At 32.8% G+C, this 13,989-nt stretch overlaps 5 protein-coding genes across 5 annotated transcripts; 4 read left to right on the plus strand and 1 right to left on the minus strand.

The window, feature by feature from the left end:
* The first annotated feature begins 1,069 nt into the window (after positions 1-1,069).
* Positions 1,070-1,749, plus strand: BX663DRAFT_500690 (uncharacterized protein). Its single transcript, XM_051526360.1, has 2 exons — positions 1,070-1,604; positions 1,731-1,749. Exon 1 carries the CDS (start codon positions 1,096-1,098, stop codon positions 1,546-1,548), a length of 453 nt encoding a protein of 150 aa, XP_051385706.1. The 5' UTR covers positions 1,070-1,095; the 3' UTR covers positions 1,549-1,604; positions 1,731-1,749.
* BX663DRAFT_500691 (helix-loop-helix DNA-binding domain-containing protein) lies at positions 1,666-3,096 on the minus strand. Its single transcript, XM_051526361.1, has 4 exons — positions 2,570-3,096; positions 2,180-2,505; positions 2,064-2,116; positions 1,666-1,988 (listed from the first exon to the last, which is right to left on the minus strand). The coding sequence occupies exons 1-4, from the start codon at positions 2,987-2,989 to the stop codon at positions 1,717-1,719; spliced, it is 1,071 nt and encodes a 356-aa protein (XP_051385707.1). The 5' UTR covers positions 2,990-3,096; the 3' UTR covers positions 1,666-1,716.
* A 1,618-nt stretch (positions 3,097-4,714) lies between these two features.
* On the plus strand, positions 4,715-5,275 carry BX663DRAFT_484191 (uncharacterized protein; the record flags this gene model as incomplete). Its single annotated transcript, XM_051524541.1, has 1 exon — positions 4,715-5,275. The coding sequence occupies one exon, from the start codon at positions 4,715-4,717 to the stop codon at positions 5,273-5,275; it is 561 nt and encodes a 186-aa protein (XP_051385708.1).
* A 1,808-nt stretch (positions 5,276-7,083) lies between these two features.
* Positions 7,084-8,278, plus strand: BX663DRAFT_500701 (uncharacterized protein). Its single transcript, XM_051526362.1, has 5 exons — positions 7,084-7,205; positions 7,292-7,367; positions 7,433-7,589; positions 7,652-7,810; positions 7,881-8,278. Exons 1-5 carry the CDS (start codon positions 7,121-7,123, stop codon positions 8,235-8,237), a joined length of 834 nt encoding a protein of 277 aa, XP_051385709.1. The 5' UTR covers positions 7,084-7,120; the 3' UTR covers positions 8,238-8,278.
* BX663DRAFT_500702 (uncharacterized protein) lies at positions 8,279-13,953 on the plus strand. The gene is made up of 7 exons (XM_051526363.1): positions 8,279-10,726; positions 10,874-10,909; positions 10,945-13,077; positions 13,099-13,491; positions 13,519-13,581; positions 13,615-13,724; positions 13,749-13,953. Exons 1-7 carry the CDS (start codon positions 8,476-8,478, stop codon positions 13,884-13,886), a joined length of 5,124 nt encoding a protein of 1,707 aa, XP_051385710.1. The 5' UTR covers positions 8,279-8,475; the 3' UTR covers positions 13,887-13,953.
* The last annotated feature ends 36 nt before the right edge of the window (positions 13,954-13,989 follow it).

Genomic DNA, 13,989 nt, shown 5'->3' on the forward strand with positions numbered 1-13,989 from the left:
AATAGTCAAAATAATAAGATAAATTCATCCAATTCTAATGATCCATTATCTCACTTAATTGATCGGAATAACGTTTCTTTAGACTCGAGTAACAGTACTCCTGTCAGCACAACTTCGTCCCCGCGTCGTTCGCATAGCAAAATGAATGGTCATAGTCAAAATAGTAATAGCAGCAGTAGTCTATTTGGTGATATTGATGTATCAAAATTAGGGACAGGTAATGGAGTCAATAGAAGAGTTAGTAGTAGTACTTCATTACGTTCTACAGCGACTTTAAAGATAGGAAAACAATTCGACATAGAGGATGAAGAAGATTTATTATTTGGAAGTCGTAGATATACAACAAGGCCAAAGTCAATCAATAATAATAAAACTTCATCAGATTCTATCAAAAAGAGCTCAACAAATGTAGAAAAAATAGAACCAGCAACTAGTTCTACTGCTGCTCAATCATTGTTACAAAACAAAGTCAAAATAGAAAAAGAAAATAAAAAGGAGAATGAAACAAAAAAGCTTCCTATTTCATCAGAACGAGAAGATACAGAAAGAGATGAAAGGCCAATAAGTTCAGCATCGTCTTCATTCTTTAGATTCTTCAAGTCTAGCAATAATAATCATAAAATAAATTCAAAATCATCCTCAAAGGCTTCCTCCATTATTTCAGTAAATGCAACTTCGCCTACTGTAAATAATAATGACATTACAAGTAAAGAACCTTCTTCACCTATCACTTCTTCTACAACATTACCAACAGAAACTATAAAATCACCACTTTCATCATCAACAACAACAACAACTATGCCTGATCTGCAATCTAATAAAATACAATCAAAACCTATTATAAACGAGAATAGTATTACTGAAGAAGAATATAGCAAAAGACAGCCTATGATTGAAGATGAAGCAACAAGAGCATTTGCGAATGATGTCATATCATTTGAACCTATCATCCCTAAATCTGATTTTTATTATAGAGCAATTTCACCTGAACTAACAATGGATGTGCTTCACATTACTGATACCAATACGATTCATAATAACAATACTAATAATACTAATACTAATAATACTAATAATAACAACAAAAGACCTATAATGACCTCGATAAGTACGCCTACTACAATGTTGACCAATAATTTAGTAGAAGACCCATGGTCAGAAATACCTATAATAAGTAAAAAAGACCTGATATCAAAACAATCACCGAGTCATCAAGATAACTTTGTACCTGGAATGAGTTCTATTGAAGTGCCTATCATTACTACCGAGCCTTCTATAAGCTCACCTTTAATTGTAAAAACTCAAGATATTGAACCCCAAAAACGTAGAGCGTTTGCAGATTTGATTGCAAGTTGGAATACAGGACAAAGAAATAAAAATATAGAAGATTCTAATCATAGTCATCAGTTTTTTGAACATATTGCAGAAGAAAGTCGAGATATAGGATTTGCAGGTATTGAAGGAAATAAAGATAATACCTCTCATAGTCAGAATCAAGTTATACCACCTATTATGGATTGGACTGAAGAAGAGAATCCATGGAATTGAATGTTATAATAATAATAATAATAATAAAAAAGGAAAAAGAAAAGTATGTATGAAGGCTACTTTAAGTAAAAGTCAATCAAATAGATACAAAAAAAAAATAAAGATAACAATAATTTGAGATATTTTTATAATAATTAGTATTTATTACATAAGATATTTTCATAATAATTAGTATTTATTACATAATTCATTCTTTTCTTGCTGTTGATACATTTTTAGTAGTTTTTCCAAGTCTTCAACTCTTTTATGATATATTTGAACTTCTTGTTGTAATTGACGAATAAGATCGACTGACTTTTTCAATATGAAACCTTTATTTGGCTTATTGTTCGTAGTATTATTACTATTATTTCCTCCTCCTTCTAATAAAAACGTTTCTGGTAATAAACTACATAGCTCCTGAATTCTTTCATTAATATTATCTCTCCGCCTTCTTTCTACTGTATACATTAATAATAGATAAATTAGTAAATATACTATATACACATAGATTTTTTTTGTTTATTAATATATACCTGCATTATGAGATTCTCTTCTACGTCTACGTTTCTCCATTATTAATTGCATACTAATAACGAATAATAATAAATACATTATCTTTTTTTTATATGTATTTTCTATATTTACTTACTTCATTTGCATTGTGTAATCATCTTCAAAACTTCTGGGTAGACTATTATTATCATTTTCCACTTTAATAGCATTGTTTGTATTACTGTATGCTTGCTGCGGTGAGAATGGATGATGTTGCTGGTTATGTTCATAATAATAGTCATAGGCCATATTGGCAGGAGCAGATATAGCTATAGAATGATGATTTGAATCAAATTGATGGTTACATCCAGGTATAAAGATAGGCTGTTGTTGATGATGATGATGATGATTTTCTAGGTTAGAAATATCAGTGGCGTCTGAAGATCGACGATGTTGCATATCCAATGGATTATTATTATTATTCTATATATGGCACTTAATACAAAGTTACAAAAAAAAAAATATTAAAATTTGTATTATTAGTTACTAAATTATTTGTTGAACTGAAAGAAGTTCTATTATATAAGGGATGATAAGCATTATAATCTTCTTTGTTAGGTGAGGATATATCTGTAATAGTAGCTGTAGTAGTGGCAGTGGTAGTAGCAGTGGTGGCAGCAGTGGTAGTAGTAGCAGTGGTAGTAGTAGCTGTAGTAGTAGTAGGATGTAACAAATGTTGTTGGGAAAACGAATCATGCAAGTCAACATGATTGTTTTGATGTTGTTCTATATTGGGTGAGTCTTGATTAGTTGCATTGCTAGCCATTCGAAGATGGAATGACTCACTCTGATGAAATTGTTCAGCATCTGTTACTGATACAAGATTATTTGAATAAGAAGAGTGTTGGCTTGTTGGCAATACATGATATATATTTGGGTCTCGAAGCCTTAGAGTATTTTGTGACATTTGAAGTCTGAAATAAAAAATAAGATAATTTATTCCTTTGGGAAAGGAGAGGAGAAGATTAAAAAAGATTTCCCCACACACAATTAATAGATACAGTTGTTCCAATAAATTATGTCGTCTGAACCGAACAAATTGTCGTCCAATCAGAAATAAAATATCCTCCAATCAGAAATAAAGTATCGCTTAATTAGGAGTAAAATGTCGTCCAATCAGGTATAAAATGCCACCTCGTCAAAGAGATAAAATTTCCTTATTTTTTTTCTTTTTCTTTCTCTTAGATATCATATAAACAATAAAATACTTTTAAGGTAGGTGAAAAACTATATATAAAAGCATCTTACAACTAAACTTATAAACTGATTAATTAGCTTTAACTTTATGGTGGAAAGTTGTATAGAATTGTTGTAACATTTAATTATTCTCAAACAATTGGAATGTACTTGTAAGTCTGCTTTCCTTGAATTAACCAATTTATATTAATTATATTCTTAATGAACATGGATTTGTATAGTGCTCAAAATGTGCTCAATTTTTTTTATTTTCTTTGTTTAAATGATAATCAAGCTGAATTGACTTTTAGGTAGGTTTGCCTACTTAGTAAAACGACAGTTGAAGTGCACATGTTAGGTACATTAGGCGAATGGACCGGTAAGGTCACCAAGCCTTGCCCAATTCCTAGTAGCTGACCTATCAACATGGCTGTGGTGTGAATGGATGATCACGTACTCCCTCAAGTAGCAACGCGGCAGCTCTTCGCCAAAAATTTTGACAAATGGCACACGTCTTTATATTAGGTGAAAGGACCGGTAAGGCTATCAAACCTTATCCATTTCCTAGTAGCAGCATGATAGCCATTAACTCTTACAAATATACGGTTTACTAATTTTTTTTTGGTTTCCTGATATCTGGGAAGAGAGCCGTAACTAGGGTTATAGCTGACTACAGATATTTCCCCATCCTGCACCCTTCCACATGTGCATTCACAATAAAGTCGCCGATAACTGAAGCCGCAGGTTATCCATACATTGACAGCGGTTCGGCGCCACGCTTCACTGAGTCCGGAAGGAAACAGATTATTAAATAGTCAGTGTGCTATCCACTAAACTCCCCCCCCTTACACAATTCAAAGTGTGTAGGGGGGCAGCCCCTGACCATACCATCAGGCGTTGGTTTGAGGTGCATTATTACTATTACTTCTATTCCCTTGACCGTCGGTAGTGGCGCGACTCCTTAGGTTACCCATATGAAGCCGCGTCACTACAGCATAGAAGTTTGCCAACGATACCTAAGTTGAAAGTGCATCTACACTAGACTGAGTTACTCTGGCTCCACTGCCCCTCGACAGCTGGAGTTGAGAACTCTGAAGCTAGCACGAAAATCAGCTTATCTATAAGCAACGAATTTAACAAAAGAAATTAAAATCTTTTTACTGAAAACATACAACATCCAGAGGCGTCAAATAGTTACTTTGTAGATAACATTGATGCCTCCTTTATGTTTCATAACTATCAAAAGCAAGTATATGATCATGCTAAAAGAGCATCATTCTTGTTTAAATCAAACTACCATGAAATATTATGCCTTTCATCAGTTTTACTCCTTGAAAATAACAGTACCGACAGTAATCTTCTTAGTGCATTTGGTCGTAGTAATTTACTAAAAATAATTACACATATAAAAGTCCACGATCTCACCATCAATCATAATGAATTTCTTTTTGAAAGAATGATACCAGTACTTACAACAGTGCAACAAGTATTTAAAAAGTTGATTACAAGAGAAGAAGGATGTTTGCGATTAATGAATATTGGTATGAAGCTTCAAGGCACTCAAAATGTTATTGTGAAATTTTTAAAAAACACGTTGGATTCTTTTCCTCTCAATGACTTGGGTGAGATTATTAAAGAGGTTGACGACTTAAAAAGTAGATACATTTTACCAGTGCTGCAGTCATTATTTGATGATTTGTATATTGAAAATATGGTGTTTTTCAAGATTACAAATGAAAATAATGCAGAATGTAAACAGAAGGTGTTTGATGTTTCTCACCGACGGCCAAATGGTCAATTCCGACAAAAGTCTGAACGTAAAAACCTTGTCATAATTGGATACATGGAAGCCAAGTCTGAATCAGAAAGTAAGAATCATGAAGCTTGTATGGCAAGACTTAGTTCGCCTTGCCATCTTTGGCAAAAATGCAATAGATATTTACGATCTGAAAAGCACGTTATTGATTCAAGCAATTGGGCCAAGCTTTACTTTTTATTTATTACAAAAGAAAAATGAGGACGTATATTCTATGGTGGAGTTGGACAAATTCAATTTCCCAATGAATATAAATCAAATTCCAACAATCTTTGGCTACTTGGACCGAATTGCTGATATTGTGGAAATTTTCAAAAAATATGTACAGTGGCTCACAAAAGTGTGGCAATGTTTCAGAGTTTTAGGTAATTTATGCAAATCCGCAATAACAAAGCGTCTATTTATTAAGTAAAGTACTATATAGCATATACTAGTAGAAAGACAGAAGTCCCCTCTTTTTGATGATACTTATAGCATATATTTATTATTCAATGTTTTTATTTGAAAAACAATGTTAAAAGTTATATGTATAAAAATTTTATGCAAATAGTTTAATGAAAAATGTAATAAACAGCGCATCTTTTATGTTTAGTACTTGATAGCACCACCTTTTGCTTTAATTACTGCTTCAACACGTCTTGGCATGATTTCTATGTGTTTTAAGCATAGTTTGGCTGTAACTTTATTATACTAAACATCAGCAACTCACTCCCACAATTCATCCATGTTTTTTTGGTGGCCTATCATAGGCAGCAAGCTTGCACTTCAAATAAAACCAAAGGTTTTCAATTGGATTTAAATCAAGTGAGTATGATGACCATTCAATGACATTTACTTTATCTTACTTGAACCAATTTCTTGTATATTTAGTCTCCTTAGCATTAAGTTTTGCTAAAATATCCATCTTTTTACTGAAAGGAATTGGTCTCATTCTATTGTATGTGATGATCTATGTGTTAATGGGAATGATGCACAAATGTTATTCAGATTAGTAATGAATTTGAGAGAAAAACGATATTAAATAGGAATTAAACCTTTTTGTTAATTCAATACTGATATTAAATGATTTAAAATTAAAAAAAAAAAAAAAAAAAAAAAAAAAAAAAAAAAAAAAAGTTCAATAGTTTAAATACATTATTTGTTGAATTCATCCTATATGACTAGAATACTGCTCATACAGTAAAGGACTCCATAATCTTAAAAATACGGTTTTATTATGTTCCTTAAATTTATTTAATGGCGCTTTATTATCTTGTTTCTCATTATTTCTCTACAATTAAGTCTCAATGATATAAGCCATTACCAACTAATCCAATTTAGAAATAGTGTCAACCCAAAATACATTGTTTAACGCCCAACAAATTTAAACACAATATCAAAATGCAACTTAGGTCAACATAGAATTTACTTTTGATATTATCACTACGCGAACTTATTTTATCATTAAATCCTACTCTGTCCTTTGTTGGACGTGATTGGTGCCTTGATTGGCTACCTAGTAGTTATTCGACTTATCAGGCTAAACACCCTACACAATTGTTCACAAAACAGCATTCTATCTTCTGTCTCCAAATGTAGCATCTATCTTCAATTGCGTGAAATAGTTGATACATTTGTAACTTTATCTTTTAAATTTGCTTTCTGTACACACAAATCGTATTTATATTTTGATATCCTTTGTTTGGGGGGGCCTGTTTACGTAATTCTTCACAAACTTGGTAAACGTTCTTTGTTTAACTTCCATTTAATACTAATAGTGCCGGCAATACTTTTTGTTATCGTTCTTTGGGATTCTCCTATCATTGATAATCCGATCCGGAGTTTTTTGATTTATTCAATATCCTACATACAATTAAGTTTTTAAAATTAATAACATTACTGTTTGTTCAAAGACATCCAAAACAATAAGGAGCGGGGATTGTAACCTACTACAACACGGCTATCACATGTCCTTTTCAATTAGATTAATGTCGATACATATACCCCAAATTCTGTCTATTAAAAATTTCTTTTTTTTTTTTTTTTTTTTTCTTCTTCAGTTAAACAATGGATTCTATTCAAAACTATTTACCCTACTTGATTCCAGCTGTTATTGCTGCAGGAAGTGCTTATTTCTTTTTCAATAAAAAAGGTAATTTTTTGTTTAAAATGACATTGCTAATGTATTTTATTGACATGACAAATAATTCTTCTTCTTTTTTTTTCATATATACATAGTTGAAGTTCTAGATGCTAAAGTATTCAAAAAGTTTAAATTAATAGAAAAAATTGTTATTTCTCATAATACTGCCATGTAATATAATACATGTATATAAAACTAATTTTAACAAATTATATATTTACTAATGGTTGTATTAGCTACCGTTTTGAATTGCCTCGTAAAGATGCTGTACTTGGTCTTCCTATTGGTCAACATGTGTCTGTTATGGCCGAGATTAATGGTAAACAAATTTCTCGTAGCTATACTCCCATTACTTCTGATGATGTTCAAGGTCATTTCGACTTACTCATTAAGGTAATATTATTTATATACTTATGGAAAAAAAACAAACAAGTTCATATTTTTTTTTTATACAGTCTTATCCTTCTGGTAATATTTCCAGACTATTTAGTGAACTTAAGATTGGTGATGAAATCTCGGTAAGAGGACCTAAGGGCACATTTAACTATACTCCTAATATGTGTAGATCGATTGGTATGCTTGCCGGCGGTACTGGTATAACGCCTATGCTTCAGGTAAAATAAAAGATGACATAATTTATATATGTATATAAATATATATGTATACTAAATGCTATTCTATAAGATTATTCATGCCATCGTAAGGAATCCTAATGATAAAACTCAAGTGAGTCTTATTTATGGTAATGTTACTGAAGAAGATATTTTACTTCGTGAAGAATTAGATGAACTTGCTAAAAAACATGATAATATTAATATTTATCATGTTTTGAATAAACCTCCTTCTGGCTGGTCTCAAGGTTCTGGATTTATTACAGCAGATATGATTCGCGAACGTTGTCCTCCTCCTGCTAGTGATATTAAAATGTTAATCTGTGGTCCTTTACCAATGGTTAAAGCTATGACTGAGAATTTGACTGAATTAGGATATGACAAACCTCGTGCTGTTAGTAAACTTAGTGATCAAGTCTTCAAATTCTAATAAATGGGGTTTTTTTTTTAATTATTAAAAAAAAAAAAAAAAAAAAAAAAAAAAAAAAAAAAAAAAAAATAATAATAATTACTATTATTTAAGTCGTCACATAAATGTCTGTGCAATATTTTATTTTATTTTATTTTATTCCATTTTATATTATTCCATTTTATTCTGTTTTATTATGCTTTAACTAGTTTATATTCTTTACTTGACCAAAATTAAATAATAATATTAACCATAATAAATGACGGCTAATTCACAAAAACAACAAACTTCTAATCATTGGTTAAGTAATATTCTTCGTTCACGAGCATCATCAATAACTGTAGAATCTTGTCTCAATCTTTCTAGTAAAGATCCGTCTCAACCATTAGATGCTCGACCTATTTTACCATTACTCGAACAATCACAGCCTTTACAATCCCGTTGTAAACATTTAGCAGTATTTTCTGAAATTTGTAAAACCTATCGATTTACACATTTGGAAAATGTGTTCTTTACAGTACAGGACATACTTCAACCAAATATGCCACGTGAAGCTCGACATGGCGTATTTGAGTTCATGTTAGCTTGTATTATTGGCCAATATAACGACTTGGGTATGGCGCGGGTGACATTTTATGCCTCATTGCGAAACTACACCCACTGGGAGGACTTTGATGATATGTACAAGACCTTATTTGCTTTATGTAAAGGAGGCAGAGATATCTCTGGTTTCGAAAAGAACATTACAAAGTTGATAATTCATTGGCTAGATGTCGCATTACAACAGAAATCTTCTCAACAACAAATACAAGCAATACCTTATTTAAGCGACTTGATGCATTTCCTTACGGTCATCGCTAAATTTAACTTTGCTTTGTTTGAGGAGGATGAGGTAGCACAAATGATTCTTGCAGCACACAAGGCATTTTTTTCTTCTCAACATTTAGATGATATTCAAGCATGTCTAGAATTTACAGATATTGTTGTACGCTATCGGTTCGTTCCTTTTGAAGCATTAACACCATTTTTGGATATTGTTGCTGCTTCTGCTATATTGTTATCGGATACTACTCGACAAAAGCCTGTTGCTACTTCAAGTAATGCTGTATCTTGTTGGCCGATATTTTTAAACTTACTTCGATCTCATTGCGCACATTCAGCTATATTAACATTATGCCGGTTCTTAGATAAGCAACCGTCTAAAATAGATAAAGAGAACATTTTGATAAAAGGAGCTATTAGATTATTAAGCGAAATAGCTTGGGGAAAAACAAACAGAATAGGTGCAGAAACATATATGGTTTCTGATTCTATAATATTAATGTATTTGAAAAGAGTTGCTACAAAAGGAAACGACATCATAAATGGTACCATCTTAAAATCTTTAATATTACTAATCGAAACACCGGAAAATAACCTAAGTTTAATGGATTGGGATGAAGTATGGGATATTGTCGATATTATCACAAGTTATGTAAAGAAAACGACAGATAATAACAGTAACAGTGATATCAATTTATTCAACGTCGAAACATCAGGTTCATCTTCTTTATCTTGTATTCATCAATTTGCTTGCTTTATTCAGATTGTAATCCAGTTATACAAAAAGAAGGACTATAAGGGCCCCTTGAGTCGATTTATGAACGTTCTCTTTGAACTGCGTGCTTATTGTTGTGATAATACTGCTTCTATTCTCTTAAATTACTATGTTACTGAACATCTATTACTACCATCCTCTAAGAATTGGTTAAAATTATTACAAGAAGTTACTAATACATTCTATATTTATGCTAACCCGACTACAACAACAACAGCTATTCGTCTGACTATGTTGAATATTGTAGCGGATGTATGTGCTTCAGTCAAGGATTTTTATTCAGAGAATATTTATGAAGCAGTTGTTATCCCTATTATGCAAAGACTCCCTTTGGAGACAGATCCTCATATACGACAGTTAGCAATTGATTTAATGGTATCATCATTGTCAGATTGTCAAAGTGAGTCAATCTTCAATAATATGATTACCATATTAAGAGAATGTGCAAAGTGTCAATGTAGTACCATTGATGAACAGCAGCAACAACAACACCATCATAATCAGTCTTTAAATAATAAATTATCCTCTTCTATTCGACCTCCTCATTCACCACAAATACACAGAACTACTAATTCAGCTTCATCGTCCGTTACTGCATCTCCTTCTATTTCTTCTACAACACAACAGTTTAAAGCAAATTTGACATTCATAACTGAGACTACAACAGATGCTTTTCTTCGCGGCGAACATTGTCAAGGTGTACCTGCTATGTGTGGTATCTCTGAACTATTTGAAAATTTTTTATTAGCATCAAATAGTAAATTTTGTGAAAAAACCTTTAATATTATCACTGAAATTGCTAATGATCGTTCAGATCTTGCATGTCCTTATGGTGGACCTAAGATTGTTGCTTTAGATCTCTTATTAAGATTTAGATGTCCAACAAACCATCATTTATTTCTTATTCATGACAGTAAGTAATACACTAGTTTTTTTTTTTTTTTTTTTTTTTTTTTTTTTTTTTTTTTTTTTTTTTTTTTTTTGTTCTATCTCAATTATGCATTGAACTTTCCTCACTTATATACATATATATATGTATGTATTTGTATATGCATAATAGGTATAAAAGAAGAAAACAGTGTTATATCTGTAATTCGTGCTCAACAGCATAATAAAAGACAAGAGGCAAAGAAAAAAAGCTTGTCGGTAGTACGATACCCTGTCCTGCTATTAGTTCAAAACAAGGATCTTCTGGTATTCAACCATCTGAGCCAACCAAAGGACAAGAAAAACAGCCTGTATTTTATCCAAACCCTAATATTCTATCTTATAGTGAAAAGCTTAATGAGGGGATAGAAACTGTGTTAGATATTAATGAAATGTTGAAATCTTATGTTCGTATCCTTTCTCATTCACCAAACTGGTCAGTTGTATTATTTGTTTTGAAACGACTACCTCAACAGTTAAGTAACAAACATTTATTCTGTGGCGCTTCACCCCATATAAACAAGCTTCGCCGTCGACTCGTCAAATGGACAAGCACACGAAAGTTTTTAGAATCTGTTGTTAACTTACCACCTCATACTAAACGCAATGACCTTCTTGTCTATGCTTACAACTTGTTAACGGTTTTAATCTCTTACCGACGTGTTTTTACTGAACCTAAACAGGATCAAGACGAAATTGTGTATGCATTCTATGTGGGAATTACACAAGTGACAAGCGCAACACGGCTCTGTATTAATTCCCTTGCTGTTTGCTGTCATGAAATGCCACTCTCCGTAACGAAAATGTTGAATGAGATTCTTCAACGTATGTCTCAAATTATTTCTGTTAGTAGTGTTTCAGTTCACATTTTGGAATTTTTATCTTCATTAGCGCGATTACCTAAGCTCTATGCTAATTTTACTGGAGATATGTATAAACCTGTGTTTGCAATTGCTTTGAACTATTTGCAATATTCTCGTACACAACAACAGCAACAGCAACAACAACAACAACAACAGCAGCAGCAGCAGCAACTGCAGCAACTGCAGCAGCAACTGCAACAACAATCACCCCTAAATACACCTGCTACTTCACCTATGATGAGTCCTGGTACTAATACTACAATCCCTGCTATCAGTGGTTCATCAACAATCAATGGACAAAAAGAAATTGGTCAGAGCGCTCTAAAACAATATGTATTAATTATGGCATATTTAGTTATTACCGTTTGGTTTACAGCTATCCCATTACGTGAACGTCGAAAACATGTACCCTTTATTATTCAGCGTTTATTAAGCGGCATTTCTATAGGAAAATCAATTGATGAGCAAACATATACTTGTATTGATATGCTTTCTCGATTTTCATTTGCTGATGTAAGTCTTGCTCCTGAAAAGTCGATTGTGTCCAAGATTTTAATGGGAGATGGTGATACGACAGCATCATCTACTAAGCAGAGTCAACGTACGTGGGTATATGGCCATACTTTGTTGACATTGAAGATGGCTAAATCGTCAGGATGGATCGAAGTGACTGTACGTCGACCCTCAGGTACAGTGTCCATGATGTGCTATATCGAGAATAAAGTTAAATCAGATAACATTGATTATCGAACCTTACCAGCACTCTTAATGATGCAGTATCAACCTGATATTATGGCTTCCAAAATGTTAAAAGATCGTGATAATAATAGGAATGATGATGAAGAACAAGTCCAAGAAGATAATATTGAAGAAAATCAAAATACCAAGGATCGAAATATAGAGAAGCCTGATAACTTACTAAATGATGATGGGCTTGAACAACAAGTTGTAACAAATGCAGCTTCAGAGGCACAATCAGAAGGATTAGTAGTAGGTCCTTCAAAAATAAAAGATTCATTGACTGATATGACATCTCCATCAACACTAGAGGCTCGTAGACCTTCATTTAGTCAAATGTTGGTAAGCAATAACTCCGACATTGCTATTGATATGTCCAATCCAAACAATTGCCTTGGTATAGAGGTGACTACGAATGATACTGTCAGAGATAAATCGTTGATTGAAAATGAAAGACAAGCAGTAGAAACAGCTGTTCGTGAGGTGTTATCAGACCCCAAATTGACCGGTGATGAATCAAGTTCTACCTATTATAATCCTGTTACGCAGTTACGTAAAATTGAACCATCCATTGACCCTGGCTTCCTGTATCTTCAGTTCAATAACTATCCTGATATAGGTCGTACCCTCGATATTTCACCTCCTTTACCTGATGATGAAACAACTGCACGTACACTAGCTACGTTTGATCGTATTCCTGTTGTTGACTTTCATAAGATTGGAGTGTTGTACGTAGGTAAAGGACAGACGAAAGAAGTGGATATTTTAGCCAACACATACGGGTCACCCGATTATGTACGATTTTTGAATGCTCTGGGCACAATTCAACGTTTACATGGACGTACGGGTAATACAGGTGGTCTTGACAAGGAAATGGACATTGATGGGCGATTTGCTTATTTTTGGAAAGATGATGTAACAGAAGCTGTCTTTCATGTTGCAACCTTGATGCCTACCAACTTGGAACGTGATCCACAATGTAGTGCTAAGAAGAGACATATTGGTAATGACTATGTATCGATTGTCTACAATGATTCCGGATTAGACTATGCGTTTGATACTTTACCTTCACAATTTAATTTCATTAATATCATTGTCTCTCCACATTCAATTTCAACAGAAGCAATGTCACCAGCCCACGCATTGACAGGTACTGAGAACACGTTCTTTAAGGTAGAGTTACAACGTAGACCTGATATGCCAGATATTGGGCCTTTTGGTGAGGAGCCTAAATTAGTAAGTGCACAATCATTACCTGAATTCGTACGCCAAGCAGCAATTCATGCGAATATTTTTGCTCAAGTCTTTTGGCAAAGTGCAAGTGCTGGAGGAAGACACGAATATGTTTCTCACTGGCGAGAAAGATTACGACAAATTCAAAGAGTTAAAGAAAGATTAACGAATAAGGCTGCTAATAATAGCTTATCTTCTTCAGCTACGCCTACTATACCTGAAAATAATGCAAATCCAAACAGCAATGCTGGAAAGATCGGTAAAGACGGTTATCCCTACGAAGCTTTACTTGATTTCACAAAGTATACATAACAATAAAGATTTGTTCATATATCCCCTTTAATTTTTTTTTTATTTTTTGGTGGTTTTATTTATATACATTCCCTTTTTTTTTTTTTTTTTCTTTTATATTCAT

Source organism: Cokeromyces recurvatus (genome assembly GCF_025118155.1).
Source record: "Cokeromyces recurvatus strain NRRL 2243 chromosome Unknown BX663scaffold_5, whole genome shotgun sequence".
Lineage (NCBI taxonomy): Eukaryota > Fungi > Mucoromycota > Mucoromycetes > Mucorales > Mucoraceae > Cokeromyces > Cokeromyces recurvatus.